Below are 23,048 nucleotides of genomic sequence, written 5' to 3'. Positions count from 1 at the left end.
GGTACCGAGTTCTCTTTCTAGTTTTCCTGCTCTGCATCTCTGGGAACTGGAGCCCGCAGGACCTAGAGCCTTCTGTTGGTAACGTAGACCCGAGTTTACAAATTATTCTTTTACCATTTTAAATCCTGCTTTTAAGGACAGAGGTGTTCCCTCCTGCCCACCACGGGAAGTGGTAGAAACCCCTGCAAATGCCCAAATTGCTCCTCCTCTCCGAAGCCTGCGGGTAGGTCTCTCACAAGCATCTTCAGGCTTGGGGCTGAGAAAATAATTTGATCCCAAAATATACACTAAAAACTGCCATTTCTGGTTTACAGTGAGCAGGACTGGGGGAGGGAAGGGCGGGAAAGGAGTTTGGAAATTATTCCCCCCCCCCTCCCTTTTTTTTTCTGGAAAGAAAACGTGACACAGGGAGGAGGGAAAGGATGTGAACATGGCCCTTCCTAAACTCATTGTAAACTCTTCCTCCAAGGCTGGGAGAAAGGGCAGGTGAAAGTTCTGATCCTTAAAAGGACATTGCTGGGTGTCTGGGACCCCAAAAGCAGCTGGTGATTTGTAAGGGTGGGAACCACTTTTGGTTTATCCCAAGACAAATAGACTTGGGAGTGAGTATTGAAGCTTCTTTCCCCACAAGTGTTTGCCACCCCAACACAGCAGCATTTTGCTAATACACCAGAAACAGAGAAGGCTGGTGAGGGATAGAAAATGAATTGACTGCATGGTCCCAGCCAATTTTTTTTCTCCCAGGCAAACAAAATGAAAAAAAAAAAAAAAAAAAAAAAACCACCACCAAACCCATCCCTGACCCCACAAAAAGGTAACCTCCCAAAAAAACAAGTCAAAGAGGGTCTCAAACATCCAGGTTTTATAGTGTGTGGTTGTCAGGGGTGTTTTTGGCATAGCTGCAGCCCAACTATGTCCCTTTAAGGAGCACCGTGGCTCGTTTCCTCCTCATGAAGCCCAAGCTGAGGGTTGTGCCGTTCCTGAAGCTCCTGCAGCCTTAGTTGGAGTCCAGAATGAGGGGAGCCCTTCCAGCTGTGCACTTTGAGCTGAAAACTACCTTTCCTCCCCTTTTGCAGCCTGGGTGGTTCTGATTGCTGGCAGTTCTGTAATACAACCTTAATCTGAGCAGTTGAGGCTGGTCCTACCTTATCTTCAGACGTCTTGCGGAGGACTCCTGTTACCAGTTTGGTACTCAAAAGCTACACCCCACCATCAGAAGTCACTTTTTGTTTTTTTCCAAAGGCAGTGATAGCTCACCCTCTCTAGCTCTAATGGAAAACATGATAATTGCAATGCAACTTTCTAATAAATTGTTCATATATTCATAATTCCGTTGCAATCCCAAATTGGAGAAGAGATCTGTTAAAGGTATATATTAGTCTAGATTTTTCTTATTGTAAATACTGTAATTTTATAATACTGTCAATATTTTATTAACTTAGAAATATTTAACAGAGTTTAATCTATGGTAGTTGATTTATTTATAGGTTTATGTTGCAGCCAGTTACATTCTAATGTAAGATTAACTTTCAGCATGTAAACATCGAGTGAATATATCATTGGAAAGATTAACAGAGAAAACTCTCGCTCTTAATCTGTAATATTTATCCCCAGTTCCCAGTTGGGAATTATTTCATGAAATATTAGGAGGTTTTGAGAGCTCACGAACCTAAAAACTGCAGTTGGATTTGAAAACTTGAATTTTGAGATGTACTTGGCTCTTCCACCCTGTGAACAAGTTCACTTCAGTACCTACTCTCTATGGCACGGAAGTCTTTATTTTGAGCAAAGGGACACTGTCAGATCAATTTTAGATTCTTGGGTTGTTGTGGGGTTTTTTTGGGGGGGCGGGGGGGGAAGCAGCCCCAGTGCGTGTGTGTTAATTCCTTTTGGATCACAAGGGGAACAGCTCCTCTCCTGAGGCTCTGGGTCCCTGGCCGGAGCATTCCCGCCGCTGGGAATGCCGCAGCCTTCATCCCTGCGGCCGGGCAGGGGTGGAGCCCCGGCCGCTCCGAGGGGTCTCCGCAGTCCGGGTGTTCCCACAATCCCGCCGTTCCCGGCACCGGCCGCCGCTGGAGCTCGGGCACGTGGGCAAAACTGCACAAAGACTAAAACCTGACCGCTTTTGACCAAAGTTTTTGCTTTTTTAAAATTTTAAGTCTCTCTCTCTCTTTTCTCCTGATGGTGTCCCTTTAGCATCATAAAGATGTTCTCTGAGAACCATGAGAAGTGATTTGCTTTCCAAGGCAGGGGAGAATTGGTCTGTCACGTGTTTGCAATGCAACTTGCCTAAAAATACCAAAAATATCTCGAGGGTTTTCACAGGCGTTGGTATTTTTTTATGGAGTGTAAAAGTTAATCTTGATTAGAGATGTGCCAATCTATACTGCTTTCCTGTAGTGTTGTTACACTTAGGCATTTCAGTTCACTTACGAATATATACTGTAACAGTATACTTTGTACAGATTTATTTAAAAAAAAATTTATTTGAAAACTGAAATAAAGTAGGCAGAAAATAAAGATATTTATTTTTCATTTGACTATGTAAGAAGGTATCATTCTTTTGGTTTTAGTGCACTGGTGTACCAAGGCTCAGAACCACTGCTTTCTCCAGCTCATAGGATGCTTTTCCAGACTGTGGATACGTGTATGTGTACTGCTGTGTTGATAAGTAAAAACCAACGATGGAGTTCGTTGCTTTTATACATCCCAAAGAGAAGTTCTCCACCGTTCCCTGTCTGTTTTCTGACCGAAAAGGCGTGTTTGTGAACAGTGTTCACGCGAGCTCTGCCATCCCACCCTCACATCAGCTCACACCAATGCCAGGATGGGAGGAGTTGCCAGCGGACCTTCCCCAAAAACACCCCGGGCCCGCAGTGGCATCGTCAGGGAGCAGTTCAAACCTGTGTCCTTTGGGCTTTGTGTAAAGCAAACGCAGAACGAGAAAAAAATCGAGATGTTAAATCCATTAGAAAACCAATTCCTTATTGTACAGTAGTATGGAGATCTCTAGTCAACCTGCCATTAATAATAGATTCTTATTTTTTGAATGATCTATTTAAAAGAACAGCAAGCATTGTATTTGCTAGTAAATCTGAAGTGTTTACATGGAATTACTAAATAAATTATTTGATCTAAGATGGCTCTCATCATTGCTGATTTTTAATAATGGAAATTCATTTCGGCAGCTGCTTTTTTAGTTCGTGCTGTTCTTTAAAATCTTCCAAAGCAGGTTTGTTGGGTTTTTTTTTTTCACTGCATCCTTGTGGTTCCATTTAGGTTCTGAGGAAGAGGCAGAGCCTGACAGGAGTGCTAGCTCATGTTTTCCAACCCCTTCCATGAGGCTGCCCCTTCACATCCCAAACAGCTGAGGTGGAGCAGGATGCTCTGAGCTCCAAGCCCAGCTGCTCACCTGTGGTTCTTTCCAGGCTGAGCCCTGGTGCATGGAGAGAGAGGAATTGTTTTAGCAGAAAGCATTGGGACAGAAGTAAAACATCATCCTGCAAGGTAACGAGTTCCTGAGCTCAGTTCCAGCAGGGCTCGGTCCTGCTTTCTGCTGTTCCAAGGCTCCAGGAACACCCTGTGCTCCCGTTCCCCTGCTCAAGGCCCATAGATCCAGGGAGGCTAAAGCAGATTAGGCCTTTGGATCATCAGCAAGGCCAAAGGCAAATTCAGGGGCTTCCAGCCCTTCCAAGCCCCAAGAGCTGCTCTCTGAGGTGAGAGCTGTGCAGCCCCCAGAGCTCCCTGGTGCCCCAGGGCTGGAGGTCGGGGTAGGGAATGCCCAGGGTGGAGGGGCTGCGGCTGGAGAGCGGCGGGAGCTAGAGGCTGGATGCAGAAATCCCTGTACCAGGAGCAGCAGGAAGAGCAGGCAGGCGTTGCAAATGCCGAGTCTGGCCACACCGTGTCCCCCTCCAAGCGCCGCACACGCAGCTTTCCCTGTCAGGCGTTCGGGACTGGGGAAAACGAAACTATCAATAATGCACCTGTCCCCGCATTCCCCGTTCCCAGCCTGGCTCGCACACGCGCTGAGTCACCCCATGCTCAATTCAGTGCTCCCAGCGCCAGAGCCCTGGCTACAAACCCATCCAAGGCTTGCATTATGCACTAGCAGAAATTTTTGTCGGACGTGGATTTCACGCTTCATGTTCAGGGCAGGATTCCCGTCCCGCCCCGCCCTCGCTCCGCCGGCTGGGGAGGGGCGAGCCCAGACCCTGCTCCACACACATGGACAGCGGGTCCTCCGGCCTCCCACTCCCCTTTCGCACTCCTCCAAACCCTTGATGGTTTGGACAGGTTCGAGATGTCCATCCCTGGGCCTTGTGGCACAGCCCCGGGTCTCCCCGAGCCTCCCACCCCAGGAGCTCGCCCATCACACCACACTGTCCCACTGGAAATCATTCAGCTCTCACTTATTCCTCTGCACAGCATATTTACACAGGTCTCTTTCTCTTGTGTGAGCTGGCCAATGTTCATGAGCAGTACATTCCTAGAAATTTGCTTTCTGCTTTGGGGGAAATTGAGCACAAGGTTAAAATGGCTCCATTTGTCTGAGTAACAACAGGAAACCTATCTGGGCCAGATGCTTCTCCAAGTTGATACCCCCCAGCCCTGGCTAATGGTTGGTGCTTCAGAAGATGCTGGAAACAGCTGCTCTGCACCTTGCCAATGCATGCATGGCCCTTATTCTGGAAGAAAATACTTTAGCTTAATTTCCCACCCACGCTATAGCACATGGGAGTGACCCACAGCTTTGATCCTGCTGCCTCTGGTGTCTCCTCTCCTCGTTTTAATGCTTAAAACAAAAACCAGACTGAGACATTGGGCAAAAATGCTGGTCACAAGCTTGTGTTTTTAGTAATTGCCCATGTTTGTTTGTAAGGGATGCTCCAGTAATCAGATATGGAGCATCCTGAGCTGGCCTTGCCTCTCACGATGGCTCCCAACCAAAGCAATTCCTTCCACGCTGGCTTGCTTGGCATTGCAGAGGACCTGATGGCTTTTCTGGGAATTGGCTAAAGTAGGTTATTCAAGATAAAAGGAAATGCCCCAGGGTGGCATTCCTGACCTAGGAAACCAGAGCAGGTACTTTTGCTGCCACCACCACTGCTGCTCACATGGAGAGGGGACTCGAAAGCCAACTGTAACTGCCCAGTCCTGCCATGCAGGTGTTGGGAGTAGAGACTGCTCTGGATTTGCAGGAATGCTTAATTGCAATGAGGAGGCATAGGCATGAACTTGATCCATCTCCTAAGAGCTTCCCTTTCAGCTCAGCAGAGCACGGGAGCTGTAAAGGCAATACTTGATTTATTTCACCCCAGATTTGTTTCTCCAAGTCTAAAATATGGGAAGTGGGCAAAGAGAGGAGCTTAAAAGGCAACAAAAATACTGATGGTAACATCAAATAGTGGTTCAAGTGGGAAACCAGCCTGATCATTGGTTGTACCCACCCACAGGAGGGCTGGGAGAGGCTGGTCTCCTGCTGCATTTTATATGGGTTTTTTAAAATTATTTCATAACTTACCCAGCATTCACGTTGGCCTGGGAATCAAAAGCCATGGCAAGGTCAGAGGGTGATTTCTGCTGCCAGGCAAGGAGGATGGCAGTGTGACTCTTGGGGAGCCATTGCTCTGCACCCCCCAGGCAATCTGGGACACAGATGTCTCCAGCTGCTCTAGAGCTTGGCTGGGGCATTCAGGGGCAGATCCCTGTCAGGCAGAGACTACTGAGGGATCTGTATCCACAGGGCAGTGCAGCCAAGCCCTGTTAGCACTTACACTGGGCACTCGGTGCCAGGGGATGCCCACAAGAGCTTGACCCCGACAAGGGTGCCCCGGGAGACCAGTAAACACAGAGGGGAAGAGGAAGGGACTGGGTTTGAACAGCAAAGCCCAGCTTAGCCCTGCTGTCCCTACAACAGGCTTTCCTGCACCTCCTTTTGCTCTCCCTCTCAAAAGTGTCTCCCTGGGCCAGCCTGCATCTGTCACAGCCAGAGGATTGACCAGAAGGACTGAGCTGTACTAAAATCAGAAGCAGAAGATGCCTGCAGTGCCTCTCCCTGCCCTGCTGGGTGAGGCAGACAATGATGATGGCTGTGTCCTCCACCACAGCTCACATCCCACAAGGATTCCCAGCTGAGGCTGTTCACCTTGGCCATGGGAACGAACCCACAGAGTCCCTGCCAGGAATGGTCATGGAAAAGCACCTTACCACGCTCTGCAGGCTGCACTGGCAGAGGGGTGGGATGGCCTCCCAACAGGCACGAGGGCAGGTGATGGCCTGGTGTGGCTGCTGGGCTCCCACGAGCTCGGGAGCACTCCATGAGTGAGCACTGACAGTGCCTGCTCTTAGGGGGTCCTCGAAGCTCTTCTGAGTGAGGGAGGTCAGATCTGCCCCCACCACTCTGCCCATCAGTGAATCCATCCCAAGATAATCCCGTGCAGCTGGAAGATCATGTCACTCTTTGACAAAAATCCCCTCTAGTGGGAATAGAGAAGCTGTGGCTGCCCCATCCCTGGAAGTGTTCCAGGCCTGCTTGGAAGGGCTTGGAGTAACCTGGTCTAGTGGAAGGTGTCTCTGCCTGTGGCAGGGGAGTGGAACTGGGTGGCCTTTAAGGTTCCATCCAACCCAAATCATTCCATGATTCCGTTAATAGCAACAGCTTTCCCTCTGGCTGGTGGTTCCCCGTGCCCCGTGAGGGTTTGCCCTGTCTCACAGCAGATGTCCCCAAAGACTTTGTGATCAACACACTGCCTTGACCAGCAGGAAGGGAGCTTGAGGGTTTCATTGGAGGGTGAAGCAGGGAGTGCTGGGGTCAGAAGAGCCCCCACTGCTCTTTGGGAGGGGCTGTGTCTGGGCTGAGTCCTGGCAGTGCCCGGCAGAAGTGGCTGGGCCTGGGGCTGCACAGTGTTAGATCTGACATCCAGGAGCATCCAGGGACCTCCCAGCCCAGGGCTCTCCCCATCACATCTCCTCCTGTGCACCCAAAACCCCACAGCCCAGACCTGTGATGGAGATGCAGCACAAAGGGGCCGCAGGGGCCTGTTCAGCCCAACCCTGTGTCTGAGCACACTGACAGTAACATCGTGTGCAGGATGAGCTGAGTCCAAGCACGGCGAGCAGCAGGGATGTAGAGAACTCCTGTGCCCAGCTTTGGTGTCCTCTGGCCCTGCTTCTCCTCCCAGTTAGGGGCACTAATGCCCCTAATCTTGCATTTTCTGTGGTGAATTTCCCTTAGTTGGTGTTCAGCCTGCAGCTTGAGGATTTCTCAGCAAGCTGCTACTTTTCTATGATGGAATTAGTGACAGTGGGTACAGCAATAGCAAGTAATTATTCAGTGACCTAGAAATGACCTTTAGATTTTAAAAATCCCTGGGTTTACCCAGGGCCAAAAGTTCATGAACCTAAAGGAGCTTCTGGAGCACCAAGATTTGGGCAATAGCAAAGCACTTGGAAAGGAGCAGCAGTGGGAAGTCTCTCAGTGAGTGAATGACCCTGAGTTCTGCTGGTGTCCCAGCCTCCCAGGGCCATGATGTCCCTATCCAAGTGCTAAGACACAAGGATCCCTGGCATAGACTGTGCAGCCCCTGGCTGGAAAAGCAGCCCAGCCATGGATTTTTGGGAAGTGGGAGGGATTACCCAGTCCACCCCCCAAACCAGCTATGGGCACCTGGCCATCAGATGTGGGACTGCTTGTGGGAACATCTGGCCACCACCACTGCCCATCCCAGGACATTTGTGTCAGTCTTAAGGCCACCAAACCTCACTGCCAACGTGCTGGCACAAAGCTGGCACCACCCTTGGCCCCAGCAGGAGACACCACAAGGAACAGGCAGGAAAGACTTTCTCAGCTCCAGCTCATGGCCTGCCTCCAGTGCCATTGGACTGGGAATGGGCTGGGCAGGGTCTCCTGAGCTCTGCTGGCCTTCGTGCAGACTCACTCCCTACAACATGGTCTTCTGCCCTCTTTTTGGATGTGGGATGCTGATGAGCCTCTTGGGAGATCCCACACGCTACCCAAGCTCCTCTAAGGAGGAGATGAACCTTGGACTGGGGAACCAGTGACCTCTGAGCCTCGTAGTTGTTCAGCCCCTACTGAAGGAGAAATCTGTCTCCCAGGGATGGCTCAGGAAGCCAGGTGAAGGATAAATTTCAAATGTTCCCAGTGAGGCTTCTCATGGACTCCCTGGGGTTCTGAGTGTCCCTGGCCAGCATCCCAGGTCACCTCTAAGCCTCAGCCCAGTCACGGCAGGAACACGTGGGGGTCAGGTCCTTGCCAAATGATCAACCCCACACCCAGCACCAAATGTCAGGGTGTACCACAGCTCAGGGGGAGCAGAGGGGGTGAATCCCAAACTCCCCCTTGCAGGGGGTTGGAAAAGGTGCAGCCTGAGCCCTGGTGATGGGCAGACAGACAGACAGGCACTGCTCAGGATCTGGGATTGCTGGAGGTGAGTGAGAGGACCCGGATCACCATTACTGAGTGGAGCTGGATGCACCTCTCAGCCTCTTTGGAGGGTGGTGCCTGAGGAAGAGGAGGGTGAGGAAGGCAGTGCAGTGGTGCAGAGCTGGTTCAGGACTCCCACTTTACTCAGAGCAGAACTGGCTTCTGGGCTTTTTTTTTTTTTTTTTGCCTTTCAGTTGTTCCCCCTGAGGTCTTTCTGCCCAGACAGATCCCTGACACAAAATGGGAATCAGTGATTCAGAAAAATGCAAACCATCTGTGGAGCAGCGTCACGGCAGACACCGCTCGGATCCTTCACACGTGAGCCCTCGGCAGACCTGCTCCTCTGGGAAAAGCAGAGTTCACTGCAGGGTTTTTCTAATGACATGCCTATTTTGAAGGGAATAACTCATTGCTTCCTGTGCATGGCCAGCACGTGGGCTTTGAGCTCAAGTAGAATATTAATAGTAATTATTTACAGACTCTCCACGGGCAGCCAGTGCTGGGAGGGGGCACCCAAAGGTGTCAACCTGGAGCAGCAGGCTGTGCCTCTGCCCTATCCCTCCACACACCTGTATTTCACCAGCCACAGCTCAGCCAAACCTTTGCTCAGCATCTTTCCTTCACCTGAGAAGTCTCCAGGGCTGTCCCAGGGCTCAGGGACTGTCCCTCCACCAGGCTGCAGGAAGCCCATTTTCCCAGGGTGCAGCCCATTTTCCCAGCATCTGACCAAGAAGCTTGGCTACAAAATGCTTCTCTCTCTACTCTAGAAAACCTGATTTCCTGCCCAAAACAGTGTGGTGATTCTCACCTAATGTCCCCACAGGATCGTTTGGCTTAAATAGCTTCAAAATGAGGTAAAAAGCTGGTTTTCCACTCTCTTTAGTAGTTAGTCCTGAGCAAGCCATGTGCAAGGCCAGCATTCCTAACCCCAGCCATGGGGTGTCCCAGGCAGATGTGGAGAGGAAAGGAAAGGAGACCTGCAGAGTGCTCAGCCTGGTAAGAGGAGATGGAGGCGACCCAGGGCTTTGGTGCTCCCAGACTTCGGAGATGGGAAGACATGACCAGCACATCCTGCTCTCTGACCCCTGACAACTTGCAGCCTTCTCTGCCCTGCTGGATTTGGCTCTCCTGAGGTGCCTGTGTCTTTTCTGACTCTGCCTCCTTTCAGCTTTTTTTACAATCCTTGTCTTTTTTCTGCCTATTAAATCTTTTTCTCCAATTTCAGCATCTCTAAAGGACGAGCGAAGCCAACCCCTGTGAGTTCTGCTGTCAAACAGCTATTTGCTAAGCACCAAACCACACTGTTGTGAGTATTGAAAAAAATACATATCAGAGCCTTTCAGGGCTCTAATCCAGCCAAGCACAAAGGATTTGGGGATTTCAGCAGTTCCTGGGCAGTCCTGAGCTCTTCTTCCAACCGGACGTACAAAACCATGTGCAAAGATCCACCCAAGTTGTGTCCAAACCCAGCAACATCCAAATGAAACTTCCTCACTGCAGCTGGTTTCCCAGTACCTCCTGACAGGAATGGGGCCTCCCTTTTGCTTCCCAAGAGATTTTTGGCTGGCACAGAGGTTTCTCACTGGTGCTTGAAGACCACACGAGGTGCGAAGGCTTCAGCCCTCACTCCCCCACCAACGTGGCCCCAGCTCAAATGTGATGCATTTTATTTCTGTTCAGATCTCCCCTCACCCTGACACATTGAGTGGTTGTGAGATTAAATAAAGGTCTCATTTATTTAAATAAATCCCAGTGAAAAGCACAAATCCATTCACAAGATTTATGTTCGATGCAATCAGGCTTCAAGCCTGGGGATATGGAGGTGATAATACTTTCCTGTGCAGCCTTTTAGATTAATCAGCTATAAAATACTGTGGGTTTAGCAGACAATTCTCTAGTGGTTGCATTGGCATTCACAGAAATCCTGGGTTCAGTCCCTCTTGCTCCTGGCAGTCTGATACAGGAGCTTTTGGGAAAATGTAGGATTCACATTCCTCTGTGAATCAGCTTTCCCTGTTCAGTTCCATCTGGGGCATCACTCAAGGGCTTCTGATATTCCCCTTCTCCAAAAATCTGAGCATAGCCAATGCTCTATATATTTGATCTCTGCTCTCTGGGGACCAGTGACAGGGCCCAGGGGAATGGCATGAAGTTGTGCCAGGGGAGGTTTACCTTGGATATTAGGGAAAGGTTCTTCCCCCAAAGGGTGGTTGGATACCGGAACAGGCTCCCCAGGGAGTCCAGTGGTCATGGCCCCAAGGCTGCCAGAGCTCAGAGAGTGTTTGGACAATGCTCTCAGGCACATAGTGGGATTTGGGGTTTGTCCTGTTTAGGGCCAGGAGTTGGACTCGATGATCCTTGTGGGTCCCTTCCAACTCAGGGTATTCTGTGATTCTATGGAATATGATTTGCACCAATTCCCAGCATGTTTAATGTCCTGAGGACCTGCATGGGGCTCTCCCAGGGAGCCAGAAGCAGGGGCAGGCAGTGACAGCCACCCTGTGCCCACCAACCTGCCTCTGTGGCTTCAGCCCCCTGGCAAGGCTCGGGATGGCTCCAGGGGGCTGGGAAAGGGCAGCACTGCCCAGCAGTGCTCCCACAGTCCCACCCTGCCAGCAGTGGTCAAAGAGACTCCCAAAATCACCCTCTGGCTTTGCTGCCAAGACTGGTGGAGGTGCCTCAGGACGAAATGGGCCCAGCACTCAGCAAGGGCAAGGCACGAGGAAGCAGAGACAAGGCACTGTCAAAAGAGACACTAATTAGTGGTAATTGCAAGTAATCAGCCAAACCTAAGAGCATGAAGGAACCCTGTCCTGGCACAGCAGATAGCTCTGGCTGGAGTGAGGAGGGAATGTGCTTGGCAGGTCGTGGTGGGAGAACCCCATAGATGGGGACCCCATTGCCTCCCCTCTTCCCATATCCCACCCAGACAGAAGTGCCCAGGTGCTGCAGCAGGCATGTGACTCCTGACAAGCTGCTGTCCCTTGTCCCCTGGAACCAATTCCCAAGGACAGAGGGGTTCATGTCACAGATCTTGGGAAATCCTGCTGCAAAGCCCGGGATGGGCCACTGGCTGCCCTGAAGGCTGGAGAATCACTGGGGAGATGATCCTAGGACATGCTGGAAGATGTCACATGGCAAAGCAAGCCTTGATCCTGTCCTCCCAACACCCTGGGCCAACCCAAGTGAGATTCTCAGGCTGCTCCTGTGAGGCTTTGGGGCCCCTCTTCTCCCAGTGGGGTTAAACCCATTTTCTTTAGGTATTTCTAGGAGTCAATAGCATTTCCAACAAAGCACAAGCTTTCTGTTGTCTGCAATCAGCTTTTCCTCTCTATAGACCACCCTCCTTCAGTTCTCCATCCCCTACACCTGCAGCACTTCCACCTTTTACTGCTTAGGCCCCAGGATGCTCATGAAGCTCTTTGTGCTCAGAGCAGATCTCCAAGGGTGGCACCAAGACCTACAGCTGCACCGTGACCCTGGAGAAGCCATTACCTCCAACAACCTACCCTGAGCTTGCTCTCAACACCAGGATGGAAGTTCTTCTCTTCCATCCTCGTAACCTGATTCTCCACCTGCAGTCCGTGGCTGCCCTCACACCCTCAGTCCATGGCAGCTTCCATCCACAGGCTTTACTTGGCACCCAGATCCTGCACAGTCCCTTCCTTACCCATTCCCTGCAATTTCTCCCAGAAGACATAATATATCCCTGCCCGGCTCTGGATTATGAAGCAGGACATGGATGCACCAGGGGAGCAGCACAGCAGGGGTTGGGCCAGGATCCCTGCCCAGCACCATCGTGAAACCTTGTTCACGATGAGGAGCAGACAGGACATACCCACAGTGAGCAGGCTGGGGTGTGAGCAGTGTCCTGCCCCCTGTGCCAAGCCCTGTGGGTACCACACAGGCCAGGGGCTGGTGATGCTCTGCTCACCTCGCTGGACTAGGCAGGGTGGAGACCCTCAGAAGCCTGGAAAGTTCAATCCTCTGTGTCCTGCTCGTAAACTCCCCTTCATGCATGACTTCTCAAACGCCTTTTGAGTGCTTTCCTTTGCTCTCTGTGCCAGCAATGACTCAGGCTTGGATGTGCATTGTCAGGCAATCCAGAGCTGGCCTCGCTAGGAACCATTTGTTCAGCAAGAGCAATATTTAAGTGCCCTCTGGTGGTAATTCCCTGTGCTGTTGTTGGGAATTCCCCCTTCTCCCTTCTGTCCAACGTCCGCCTGGGATCTTCACTGGGGCATCTGTGCCGGCGGCAGGACGGTCCCCGCTCCGCCAGACCCTCCCCCTGCACTCTCGGGCGCTTCCCATCCCGCTTCACTGCCAGGTTCTGCAGCAGAACCCTCAGCGTGTCCCTGATTCCGTCCGTGCTGCAGGCCAGGACAGCCCCGGAGCTGAGCACTTGGCCTAGTTTGCTGCCCACGTGTCAGCTCATCCGTCCTCCCCGGCCCCATCCGGCAGCAGAGCCGCCTCGGCTGAGGATGCTCCGAGTGGGATCTCTCACAGCCCCCGTCCTTCCCCACCAACCTTTGTATGTCAGCCAATTTTAGCAAAAATTGGGATGTATCAGGGCGAGTCAGTTCCCCCTGTGCTGCGTGAAAAGTGGGGGCCAGGCAGCAGACCGACCCCTCAAGCTGCTCCTCCAGCGTGGAAGGGCTGCAGTGACAGTTCAGCCACGGTACGAGCCCTCAGAGACACCACAGGAAACCAGGTTTTATAACACTGCTTCTCCTGAAACTCCTTCTGCAACTCACTGCTCTATTTAATTGCTGTAAAATACCTTACAGTGCAGTTATGTTTTCTTTAGGAGAAAAAGCATCTGGGATTCCTGCACAGCAACTTCGACCATGGGGGGGGGGGGACAAATGGGATATGACAGAAAACATGTGCCATGCCCACAGCTGGATCAAAATCCAGCCTGACCACTTCCTAAAGCATGAAATAGGCATATTTAATGACGAGATTAAATATTTAGGCATATTTAACCACCCAGCTTCCCTGTCAAGGGACATGTCTACACTGGGCCTTTCTACTCTTCTCTGTAAGAGGGACAGAAACAGGAATTGCAAAGTAAAAGTGAGTCTAAGGGGGAACATGCCCCAGGTCTGGGATCTCACGGACCCTGGACAGATGTTGGAGGTGTGCTGGTGGGATGCAGCATCCCAGGGGGTCCCTGCTGCCCCAGGGAGCCACACAGAGCAACCCACCAGCCCCTGCACTCACCACCACGTGTGGGCTGCCCACGTTTGAACTGCATGATCCAAGCCCTTGTGTGCATCCCTGCTCTCTCACACCAATCCCTACAGGAAATGTCCCCCCCCCCCCCAGCTCCAGGGGTCACCTAAGCCACTGCTCAGGAAGGGACAGAGCTGTCACCTGTGGGTCACACTTAACTGTGGGTTGGTTTGACAGCAAAAGGAGGAGTGACCCTTCCCACCTGGCTCTGCTCTGCCAGGAGCTTTCATTCTGCAGGGAGGACTTGGCCACCTGAAAGCCTCATAAATTAGGGGCAAGGCTGACAATGCTTCATTTCTGTGTGCACTGCTCCTGGCACTCAGATGAGATGCTCACATGAGATGTGTGTGTGTGTGAAGCACCAGTCCAGGGCTGTGAAATAAAGAGCCCAAAGCTGACCTCTTTAATTTGTCTTTCAGGCAGCTCGACAAACAGTCTGTGTCCCACAGGAGCAGCTCAGCTCACAGCAGTTCTGAAAATTCAAAGGAGCTGTGTAGCTGTTTAAATATAGGCTAAAGCAGATATTTAAGTGCTTATCATTTCTCCTGGCTCATACAATAAATCTGCTTATCCTGCAAACTGTCCTGTGCTTACCTTGCTCTTCACTGGGTGGGCTCAGTCCCAGTGTTCTTGTCCAAGTGTCAGGAGACAGGACACACCTGTGCCCATATGGTGAGTGCTCATAGTGTGACAGAAGAAATGCACATGTGTGTCCTGTTCCAGCACCAAACCCATCAAACTGAGCAACTCTGTGACTGTCCCACCTCCAGGGACAGTTGGGGACCTCTGTAGGTTCTCTGTCCACAGCTGGCAGCTCCTGCTCCAGCCCACCTTGTCCTGCCTGCCCCAAAACTCGCCCTGGCATTTCTGTGCCAAGTCATGGAATCACACACCTGCTGGTTGGGTTAACAGGGACCTCTGCAGGTCACCTGGGCTGACCCCACTCAACCAGAGCCCATTGGTCATGATTTTGTCCAGGTGACCTTGAAAACCTCTGAGAATGGAGATTCCACAACTCCCTGGGCAACCTGTGCCAGTTCTCAGTCTCCTCCACAGGGAAAAATTTTTCCTTGTGTTCAGAGGGACCCTCCCACGTTTCCATTTGTGCCCATCGTCTCTTGTCACGTCACTGGGCACCACTGGTAAGAGCCTGGATCCTTCCTCTTTCCACCCTCCCTTCAGGTATTTATACACATGGATAAGGTCCCCCTGAGCCTTCCCTTCTCCAGGCTGGACAGTCCCAGGTCTCAGCCTTTCCTTATGAGAGGTGCCCCAGTCCCTTCATGCTCTCTGTGGCTCTTCACTGGCCTCTCTCCAGTATGTCCATGTCTCTCTCTGTGCTGGGAAGCCCAGCACTGGACACACAGCTCCAGGTGTGGCCTTCCACATGGGGAAGCCACACTGACTGACTCTTCCTGATGATTTTCTGATTCTTCCTGTGCCTGGACATGGTTTCCAGGATTAGCTGCTCCCATTCCAGGGATGGAAGTGAGGCTGACTAGCCTGTGGTTCCCTGGATCTTTCTTCTTGCTCTTCTTAAAGATAGGAGTGACATTTGCTTTTCTTCAGACTTTGGGTACTTCTCCCAGTTGCCATAATGGATCAAAGATTATGAAGAGTGCCCTTGAAAAGGCATTTTCCAGCTCTCTCAGCAGCCATGGGTGCATCCCATCAGGGCTCGTGGACTTACATATGTTTATTCCCTGACCTGACTGATCCTCTTCCACCAAGGCTACGTCTGCCTTGCTCCAGATTTTCCCCTTGGTCTCTGGGACCTGACACTCCTAAAGGTCAGTCATGCCAGTAAAGGTGAAGGTGATGAATGCATTCAGTAATTCAGCCCCTGTAACCATGTCCTGTATAACCAGGCCCCCTTTCCTTCAGCCATGGGCCTGTATTTTCCCCGGCCTTCGTTCTGTCACCTACATACCTACAGAAGCCCTTTCAGCTGCTTTTCACATCCCATAGCAGAGTCAATTCCCGTTGTCTTTACCTTGCCTAACCTCATTCCATGCTTGGACAGTATCCCTGTATTCCTCCAGGTCTACCTATCCTTGTTTTCACTTTCTGTGTGTTTGCTTTTTGTGTTTGGGTTTTGCCAGGAGCTCCTTGTTCACCCACACAGGCCTCCTGGCATCTGTGCCTGATTTCCTGCTTGTCAGGACAGAGCACTCTGGAGGTTGGAGGAGGTGATCCTTGAACATCCACCAGCTCTCCTGTGCCTGTCTTCCATCCAGGGTTTTATCCCATGGCACTCTTCCAAGCAGATCAATGAAGAGGACAAAGTCTGCTCTCCCGAAGTCCAGAGTTGTGCTCTTGCTTTTCATCCTCTTCCTGCCCTTCAGGATCCTGAAGTCTACAGTCCCTGCCTCACCCTATCTCGACCTTCAGGATGAGGCACCTGAGGCTCCAGTCTCCACTGGTACTCAGCAGCCAGACAGGGTGTTTTTATCCCAAACCTGTCCAACCAGCTGTGGACCCTCCGTGTTTTCTCCTCCTGGAGCTGAACAGCAGCTGTTTTCAGACATCTCACCCCGTGCTGACCAGGACTGAGTCTTCCCTTGTGTCAAATAAGCAGAAGAAACCAAGCATCTCCACCCTGCTGCTCCCTCCACCGTGTCCTGCTGCCGTGTCTGCCACTGCCCAGCTTGGCTCTGGCTCTGCAGAAGGGCATGATCCAAAGTGGGCACCACTGAGCTGCTCACAAACGGGGGGTGCCCCTAAAAGCAGCAGGTTGGTGTTGCCCTGCAGACAAAGCTATGAAGAGCCCTCGTGGAGCACATCCTTGGGATCTCAGGATGTCACAAGGCAGACTGGGATTAATCTGATTTGCACACTGGGGTGCAGCACTGCACAGCCCATCTCACAGCCTTCCCAGTTCTGCCGCTCTGGGACAGGCCCTTCTCTGGGGACAAGGACACAAACCCTGTTTGAGAGGGTGCAATCCCCTCTAAAGGATGTCAGGTGGGTAACTGCTCTTCGACCCTGCAATTCCTGGCAAGCACCAAAGCTCAGCAACCTCCTTCAAAGGACATTTCCAAGGCTCCAACAGCCACGCCTGGGGAAGCTCCCGGGTTCCCAGGGCCCCGAGCCAGGCTGTGGCCTCAGACTGGTGTGGCTGTTCCCATCCCTGCCCAGAGCCACTGCCCCCAGCACTGCAGGGGTGCAGACCACTGGTGGCTGTCCATGTGGGGCACAGCTGTCACCACACAATGACTGGGGACAGTCCCACCAGGCAGCAGCTGGCATTAAGGGACAGGAGACTGTCACCATCCCCCAGAAGCCAGAGTGCTCTGGTGATGTGACCTTCCCAAGAGATGAGTTAAGGTATTTGGGAATAGCCATGCTGCATACTAACTAGTACTGAGGGACTTTCCCCACCTGGGTTAAAGCTGCTGTGATGCCACCACCAGCACAGTGTCTCTGGTGACAGAGGGGACTAACCAGCATCTGCTCCTTCACGTGGTCTTAATGATGGAGATACAAGCCAGGCTGCAACAAGGGCTCAGGTCTAGCACACCTGGGAGTCCTGGGACAGAAAGGACTAATAACACCTTGGACTGGCAATAGTGAAGCCTGATGGCTGCCCAGGAGCATTAGGGCACAGAAAAATGACACTTGTGCTGTTGGCTCCTTCCTGGTGTTGTGTCCTGTTGCTTTGGGGACAGTGACAGTGCAGGAGAGTGGTCATAACAAACAGGGTTCTGCTTCCCAACAGCAGCAGCAGTATCTGTCTGGTCTCCACCTTGGAACATCTCTGTGTTTAATTAAAATAATTAAAAACACGTAAATCCAAGCAGAAGAGGGTTGTTCAGAGCCCACAGGCGAGAGCTGGCTGATACCTGCTGCTGGCTGGGGAGGGTGAGGAGCAGCTTTGCTCTGCCCTGGTCTCAGGGTGGGTGGCACAGCTGTGTCTCTGCACTGGGGTGGAGGTGAGGATTTGAATCCCCAGGGCTCTGGTTTTGCAGAGGTTCTTGTGCAGTTGCTGAGCTGGGAGTGAAGCCAAGCCCGACGGATGCACTCGGAGTCCCCGTGTCCGAGCCCTGCCAAGCCCCCTGGGAGCTGCTGGCCTTTCCTCCTGGTGCTGGAGCAGCTTCAGAAAGAGGGGACAGAAGTCAGAAATCTCTGTGGCACCGTGTGGACTGGAGAGCTGCAATCAGCCTCCCACCAGACTTGCTGATACCCGATGTTATTTTGAGGCCATAAAGATTATATATGTGCTCATTCCCCACGGAGCTCCTTTGCTCAGTGCTTTACACTCCTGCAAAACAGAATGTGCCTTTCTGGAAAGACAAAATAAAGCTAATGGAAGACAACCAAAAGATTGACTTTTGCTTTCCAGGACTCCAGCAATCCAAGGGTGATGCACCTTCCTTGGTTGCTGCACTCGGCTGAGGTTTTCTCCAGCAAGGTGCTGAGGGTGGGATAGCTGAGGAGGGGACATTCATGGGACCCCTGTCACTGCCAGGGCCTCCTTCCCTGTGTGCCCTTTCTGCCCAGGCTACCTGCATCACTTGGGTTCCATGTCAGGGCCCAACTCCACTGTCCCACATCCCCAGGTTTTCCTGTGGTTTCCTCTGCTCGCCCCACGTGTCCCTCCCAAAGCACCCACGCTGTCACCATAAAAATCAATGCTGCTTTTCCTTCCTCCTTTCATTGTTAAGCTGTATTTACATCAGCTACCACTTCTTCCATTTCCATGTGTTTTCTGCCATGGAGCAATGTCTCACAATCCAGCCTAAGGAGCCGTCGTAATTCCGGAGAAACGCAACGCTCCTGGAAAGGAGCTGGAAAACCCACTCTTATTTTCTTTCCTAATTGCAATTTCGGTGACTCATCCCTGGTGCCACACTGCAGTGCACAGCCATTGTGTGGATTTTTACCCAATCTTGAGCAGTCACAATTCACTGCTCAAGTTTTCAGGCCACCCAAGCCATTAGGAAAATAAATGTAAAATAAAAACCCGCTGGTGCTGTTGGCTGGTGGAGCAGCACAGCCCCTCGGGACAGCAGCAGAAGAGAAAGGCATTCAGTGCTCTCCAAGGCTGCTGTGCCCAATGTGGCTGAGCTGCTGCCTGAACATGTGCTCTTTGAACAAGAGCTGACTCCTCCTTTCCCCTATCCCATCCTCTTCCTCTCTCCAGCTCTACCTCAGCCCCATTCCTCAAGCTATATAGGCTCTATCTCCGCCCTATTCCTTCCCCTCCCCACCTCTATCCCACTCCCTTCCCCTTTACTCCTCATCTTTATCCCACTCCCTATCTTAGCTCATCCCCTTCCCCATCCCATTTAATAAACCCCACCTCTATCCCCATCCCACCCATGTCATCCCCACCCCATTCACATCCTCATCCCTATCCCTATCCCTATCCCCATCCCATACCCATTCCTATATTCATACCCATACTCATCCCCATTCCCTCCCCACCCTACCCCTATCCTCCTGTTTGTACAGGTCCCCAAAGCCTTCCCCAACCTCCCCACAACCACCCACTCCTCAGGGAGAGGTTTCTGGGGACATCTCCTGGCAGGATGGGCAGTTCCCTCAGGAGCAGTTGGAGGGATGCCCTGGGACATGGACTGGAGCTCACTCCCCTTCACGCCTGTGTCTGTCACAGGGGGCAAAGGCATTCCTTGGAGCACTCAGCCCTGTCCCTGCCCATGCTGCTGATTCACTGTTCAAGGTTCTGCTGGACTGTTTGTAACAGGATACACAATCCTGGTTTTGCCAGGACCATTCCCCAGCTCTTCTCCCTCTCTCCCAGTCGAGGTGGAAAGATTCTGATGTTGGCCATGAACTGGCAGGACAGCACTGGGACACACCCTGCTACTCCAAATGTCCAAACTCAGTCCCAGGGCACCAAAGCCTTTTGTCAACCAACACAACCTCCAGGGAAGAGCTGACCATGTTTGTCTACCCCGTGCCTGGAGAGCTGGCCAGCTCCTGGCACTTGGCTGAGCGTGGCTGGACCAACCTTGCTGAGCAAGGCCAACCTCTGCTGCAATAAACTGAATTCCAGTGGGCTTCCAGAGCCAGGCAATGGGGGCTTGATGGGGATGGGCAGCTGGAGAGGAGCCCAGCCTGCCCCAAGCTGCTGTGAGGGACACAGGGAGCTGCTGTGAGGGACACAGGGAGCTGCTGTGCATCTCCAAAGCCCACACTGGCCACTCACACTGTTGCCACAGCATGATGTTACCAAGATGACCATTGTGCAGTTCAAGTTGTCATCAGGTTCAGCACTGGTTGGGATAAATCTGAGCCAGTTGAGGACTCATTGTCACCTTCCAGTACTTAAAGGGGCTTATAGAAAAAGAGGGAGTAACTTTACACAGACACATAGTGACAGGACAAGGGGGAATGGTTTTAAACTAAAAGAGAAGAAGTTTAGATGAGGTACTAGGAAAAAATTCTTCCCTGTGAGGGTAGTGAGGCCCTGGCACAGGTTACCCAGGGAAGCTGTGGCTGCCCCATCCCTGGAAGTGTCCAAGGCCAGGTTGGACAGGGCTTGGAGCAATCTGGGCTCGTGGAAGGTGTCCCTGCCCGTGGCAGGGGGTTGGAATGAGATGAGCTTTAAGGTTCCTTCCAACCCGAAACATTCCACGATTCTATGATCTCATTTCAGCAACACATTCCCTGGCTTTGTCACAGAGCATGCTGGAAAGGAGAACCAAGCTGGCAAACTGTGCCACTATCTCTGGAGCAGGACTAGTGGGAGCAAAGGGGCTTCCTGAGCCAGGCTGGGAAGTGTGGCCAAAACTGGTGTTACAGGACCCAGCCACAGGCTCAGCAGCCCTCCTGTGGCAGTGGGGCAGGGGCAGGCACAGCTGGCTTTGCTCCTGGGGCTGAGGAGTGGGAGCAGAGCCCTCGCTGGCAGCTCACCTGGCCGAGCAGTGCACAGACACAAACTCTCCCTGCTCCCTCACGCAGCCCCTGTTTGTACCCTGGGAAACTGCAGCACCAGAGGGGAGCTGAGATGAGGATTTGGAGCAGAGCAGGGTGGAGAAGGGGGAGCCCAGCTTGTGGCCCTGCTCACCTAAGCCTCCAAAATACCTGTGAGCAGCGAGTGCAGCAGCAGCAGGGCAGGAAGGGCTGCGGGAGCCACCCAGGCCCCCACGGATGTTCATAACTGTGTCATTAGAGGGTGCCAGTGCATTGCTGCACAACAGGCCTGTCCCCTCACCTGTCCCAGGAGGGGTCCTGGGCTGCAGGATGCAGATCTAAATTCCTTCTTGGGAAGCTCAAATGCCAGAGCCCACCCAGGTGTGGAGCCACAGGAGGGGAGCAGCAGATGCAAAGGGTGTCTGTGAGGGGAACCCAGTACAACACAGGGATTCTACAGGGCTGTGCACCAAGTGGGGCTGTGGAGTGGCTCCAGTGCCTCTTGTAGAGGTTGCTCAGCCTCATGCATGCTCAGACACCTTCCATTGTCCCACCCAGCAGGGCAGAGAGCAGCTAAAACCACCTGGCCCAGCCCTGCAGCCCTTCCCAAGCTCTCTCATGGCATTGCCAGCTGGGTGAGCCCCACAAACCAACCAAAAGGTTTAACCCAAGCTCTCCTTGTGTTAAGGGCTCCAGGACATCACAAACATACATCCCACAACAGATGAGCCAGGGTTTGCTTTCTTTGTGAAGGTGCTTTAATATCAGGATGCCATCGGGAGGCGACTCCAGAGCTCCCAGCAGACACAAATCTGCACTAAAACCCCTGGAAGAACAATCTATGGGCTCCAAAACCTATTCTGATGAGCTGGAGGGCCTGGCATGCTGTGTGAGGTAGTGAGGGGCACTCAGGCCAGGGCTGGGGATCCTGGGGCCACATCAGCCTGGTTGTGCCAGTCCATGGAAGTCTGTGACCGTGACCCCAACATCTGGAAAGCCTCCTGCCTGCCACCAAAATGGAAAATTTTGTCCCTGTCTCCACTAACTGAACTGCAGCACCTTGGAGGGACTTCAGTGCAAATCACCACCCCAGGACCCTTTGCTGCAGGGGCAATCCTTCAGCGTAAAGCAGAGATCTCAGCTGCTGGTTTTGACTCCAGCTCATGGACCCCCTGTCCCTGCACAAGCTCAAGGACTCGAGAGTCATCCCATTGATCCAGGTGGGACAAGGAGCTGTACAGAACAGGAGAGCCCTGGGAGGGATAAAGCATCCCAGCAGAGAAAAACACAGGTGCAAGAAGAGGGAACAGAGCTGCATAAGCCAGCTTTCCCAGGCAGGAAAGCTCCCAGTCCTGTGTCAGCTGTGGGACTGGGCACCCTGAGAGGCCTGGGAACCACGGGGTCCCACCCAGGGGGAGCCACGAGCAGGGAGAGGAATTCCCACTGTAGGTCCATTCCCAATCTGCTATTTGGAGATGGGAGGCCAGGCACCCTGGCCATGCAACTGGGCTCAGTGGAGTGCTTTTTCAGGAAGCAGCTGACCCCTCTGGAACAGGCTCCCAGAGCCCAGGCCAGCTCCTCCACACCTTCACAGGCTCAGCTGGCAGTGAAGGTCGTTCAGATGGAGCCTTTCCTACAACAGAGAGTTTCCCCAGGCTCAGCTGCTACTCACAGTACATCCCAGAGTGATTTCAGCTTTCACCTCCCTCCCTCCATCACCTTTCTGTGCCCAAGTTTTAAGCAGCAGGAGGTTTTCCCTGATGGAGCTGTGTGGCAACATGGTTCCCACCAGAAAAGGGGAATTCAAGCACAGAAGCTGCTGTGCCATGTAGGGACATGGCACAGCACAGAAGAGGCTGAAATGACATTGGTCCCAATGCTGGGAGGTGGAAAGCCAGTGCTGGAAGCAATCCTGAACACACACAAAGACAGACATGAGCTTTTCCTGTGCCCTCGAGCTGCTAAATTGCTGCTGAGGCACCTGGAAGTGAGGTCAGTCCATGGGAATAGGGAGGAATAGGGGAGCTGGCTGAGAAGGGGCTGGCATAGCCCTTGATTGATGGGGAGAGATGCCTACATGCTGTCCCATGGGATATACAGCATGTAAATGGGATTTGCAAGTGCAAGGGAAGGGCCCTGCCAGCAGTCAGGTACAATTCCATGAGGGTCCAATTTCAGCAGGTCTCGTGGGGCAGTGCTGACAGAAGGGCTGAAGGCAGATCCTGTGGGTCTCCCGTGAAGTTTGGGATTGCTTGAGTCCAAATCCATTGGTTAGTGACAGGGAGCTTCCAGCATCAGTTATGGGGCGTGAGGCAACTCACACAAGCCATGTTTAGAGCCCTGGGGCAGAGGTCTGTTCTCCAGGAACGTGCCATTGCCAGTTCTTCCAGGACTAGGGACAAAACCCATGATCATTCTAGCAAAACACTGAACAAAATCAAGACCCAGAGAGAACTGCTGCTGAACAGCCTCATACCCTGGTAACAGTGGA

General features: G+C 52.4%; 1 protein-coding gene and 1 long non-coding RNA gene across 5 annotated transcripts in view; one reads left to right on the top strand and one right to left on the bottom strand.

Moving 5' to 3' along the window:
• LOC135422410 (uncharacterized) overlaps window positions 1-18,000 on the top strand; it is a 36,344-nt gene extending 18,344 nt beyond the window's left edge. For 2 of the 4 annotated variants that reach the window (XM_064671528.1, XM_064671527.1), the window contains exon 3: window positions 22-18,000. In XM_064671528.1, coding sequence (XP_064527598.1) covers window positions 16,071-17,039 — 969 coding nt within the window. In that variant the 5' untranslated portion in view covers window positions 22-16,070 and the 3' untranslated portion in view covers window positions 17,040-18,000. The remainder of the gene's footprint in view (window positions 1-21) is intronic. The other 2 variants (XM_064671530.1, XM_064671529.1) reach the window with 2 other exon arrangements.
• On the bottom strand, window positions 17,234-21,139 carry LOC135422413 (uncharacterized). Its single transcript, XR_010434470.1, has 2 exons — window positions 20,859-21,139; window positions 17,234-17,771 (listed from the first exon to the last, which is right to left on the bottom strand). It is a non-coding gene; the product is annotated as an uncharacterized LOC135422413 (long non-coding RNA).
• Window positions 21,140-23,048: the final 1,909 nt, after the last annotated feature.

Source organism: Pseudopipra pipra, chromosome 15 (genome assembly GCF_036250125.1).
Source record: "Pseudopipra pipra isolate bDixPip1 chromosome 15, bDixPip1.hap1, whole genome shotgun sequence".
NCBI classification, from domain to species: Eukaryota; Metazoa; Chordata; class Aves; order Passeriformes; family Pipridae; genus Pseudopipra; species Pseudopipra pipra.
Note: the sequence above shows the minus strand (reverse complement) of the source record. Positions and strands in the feature narration are given on the sequence as shown.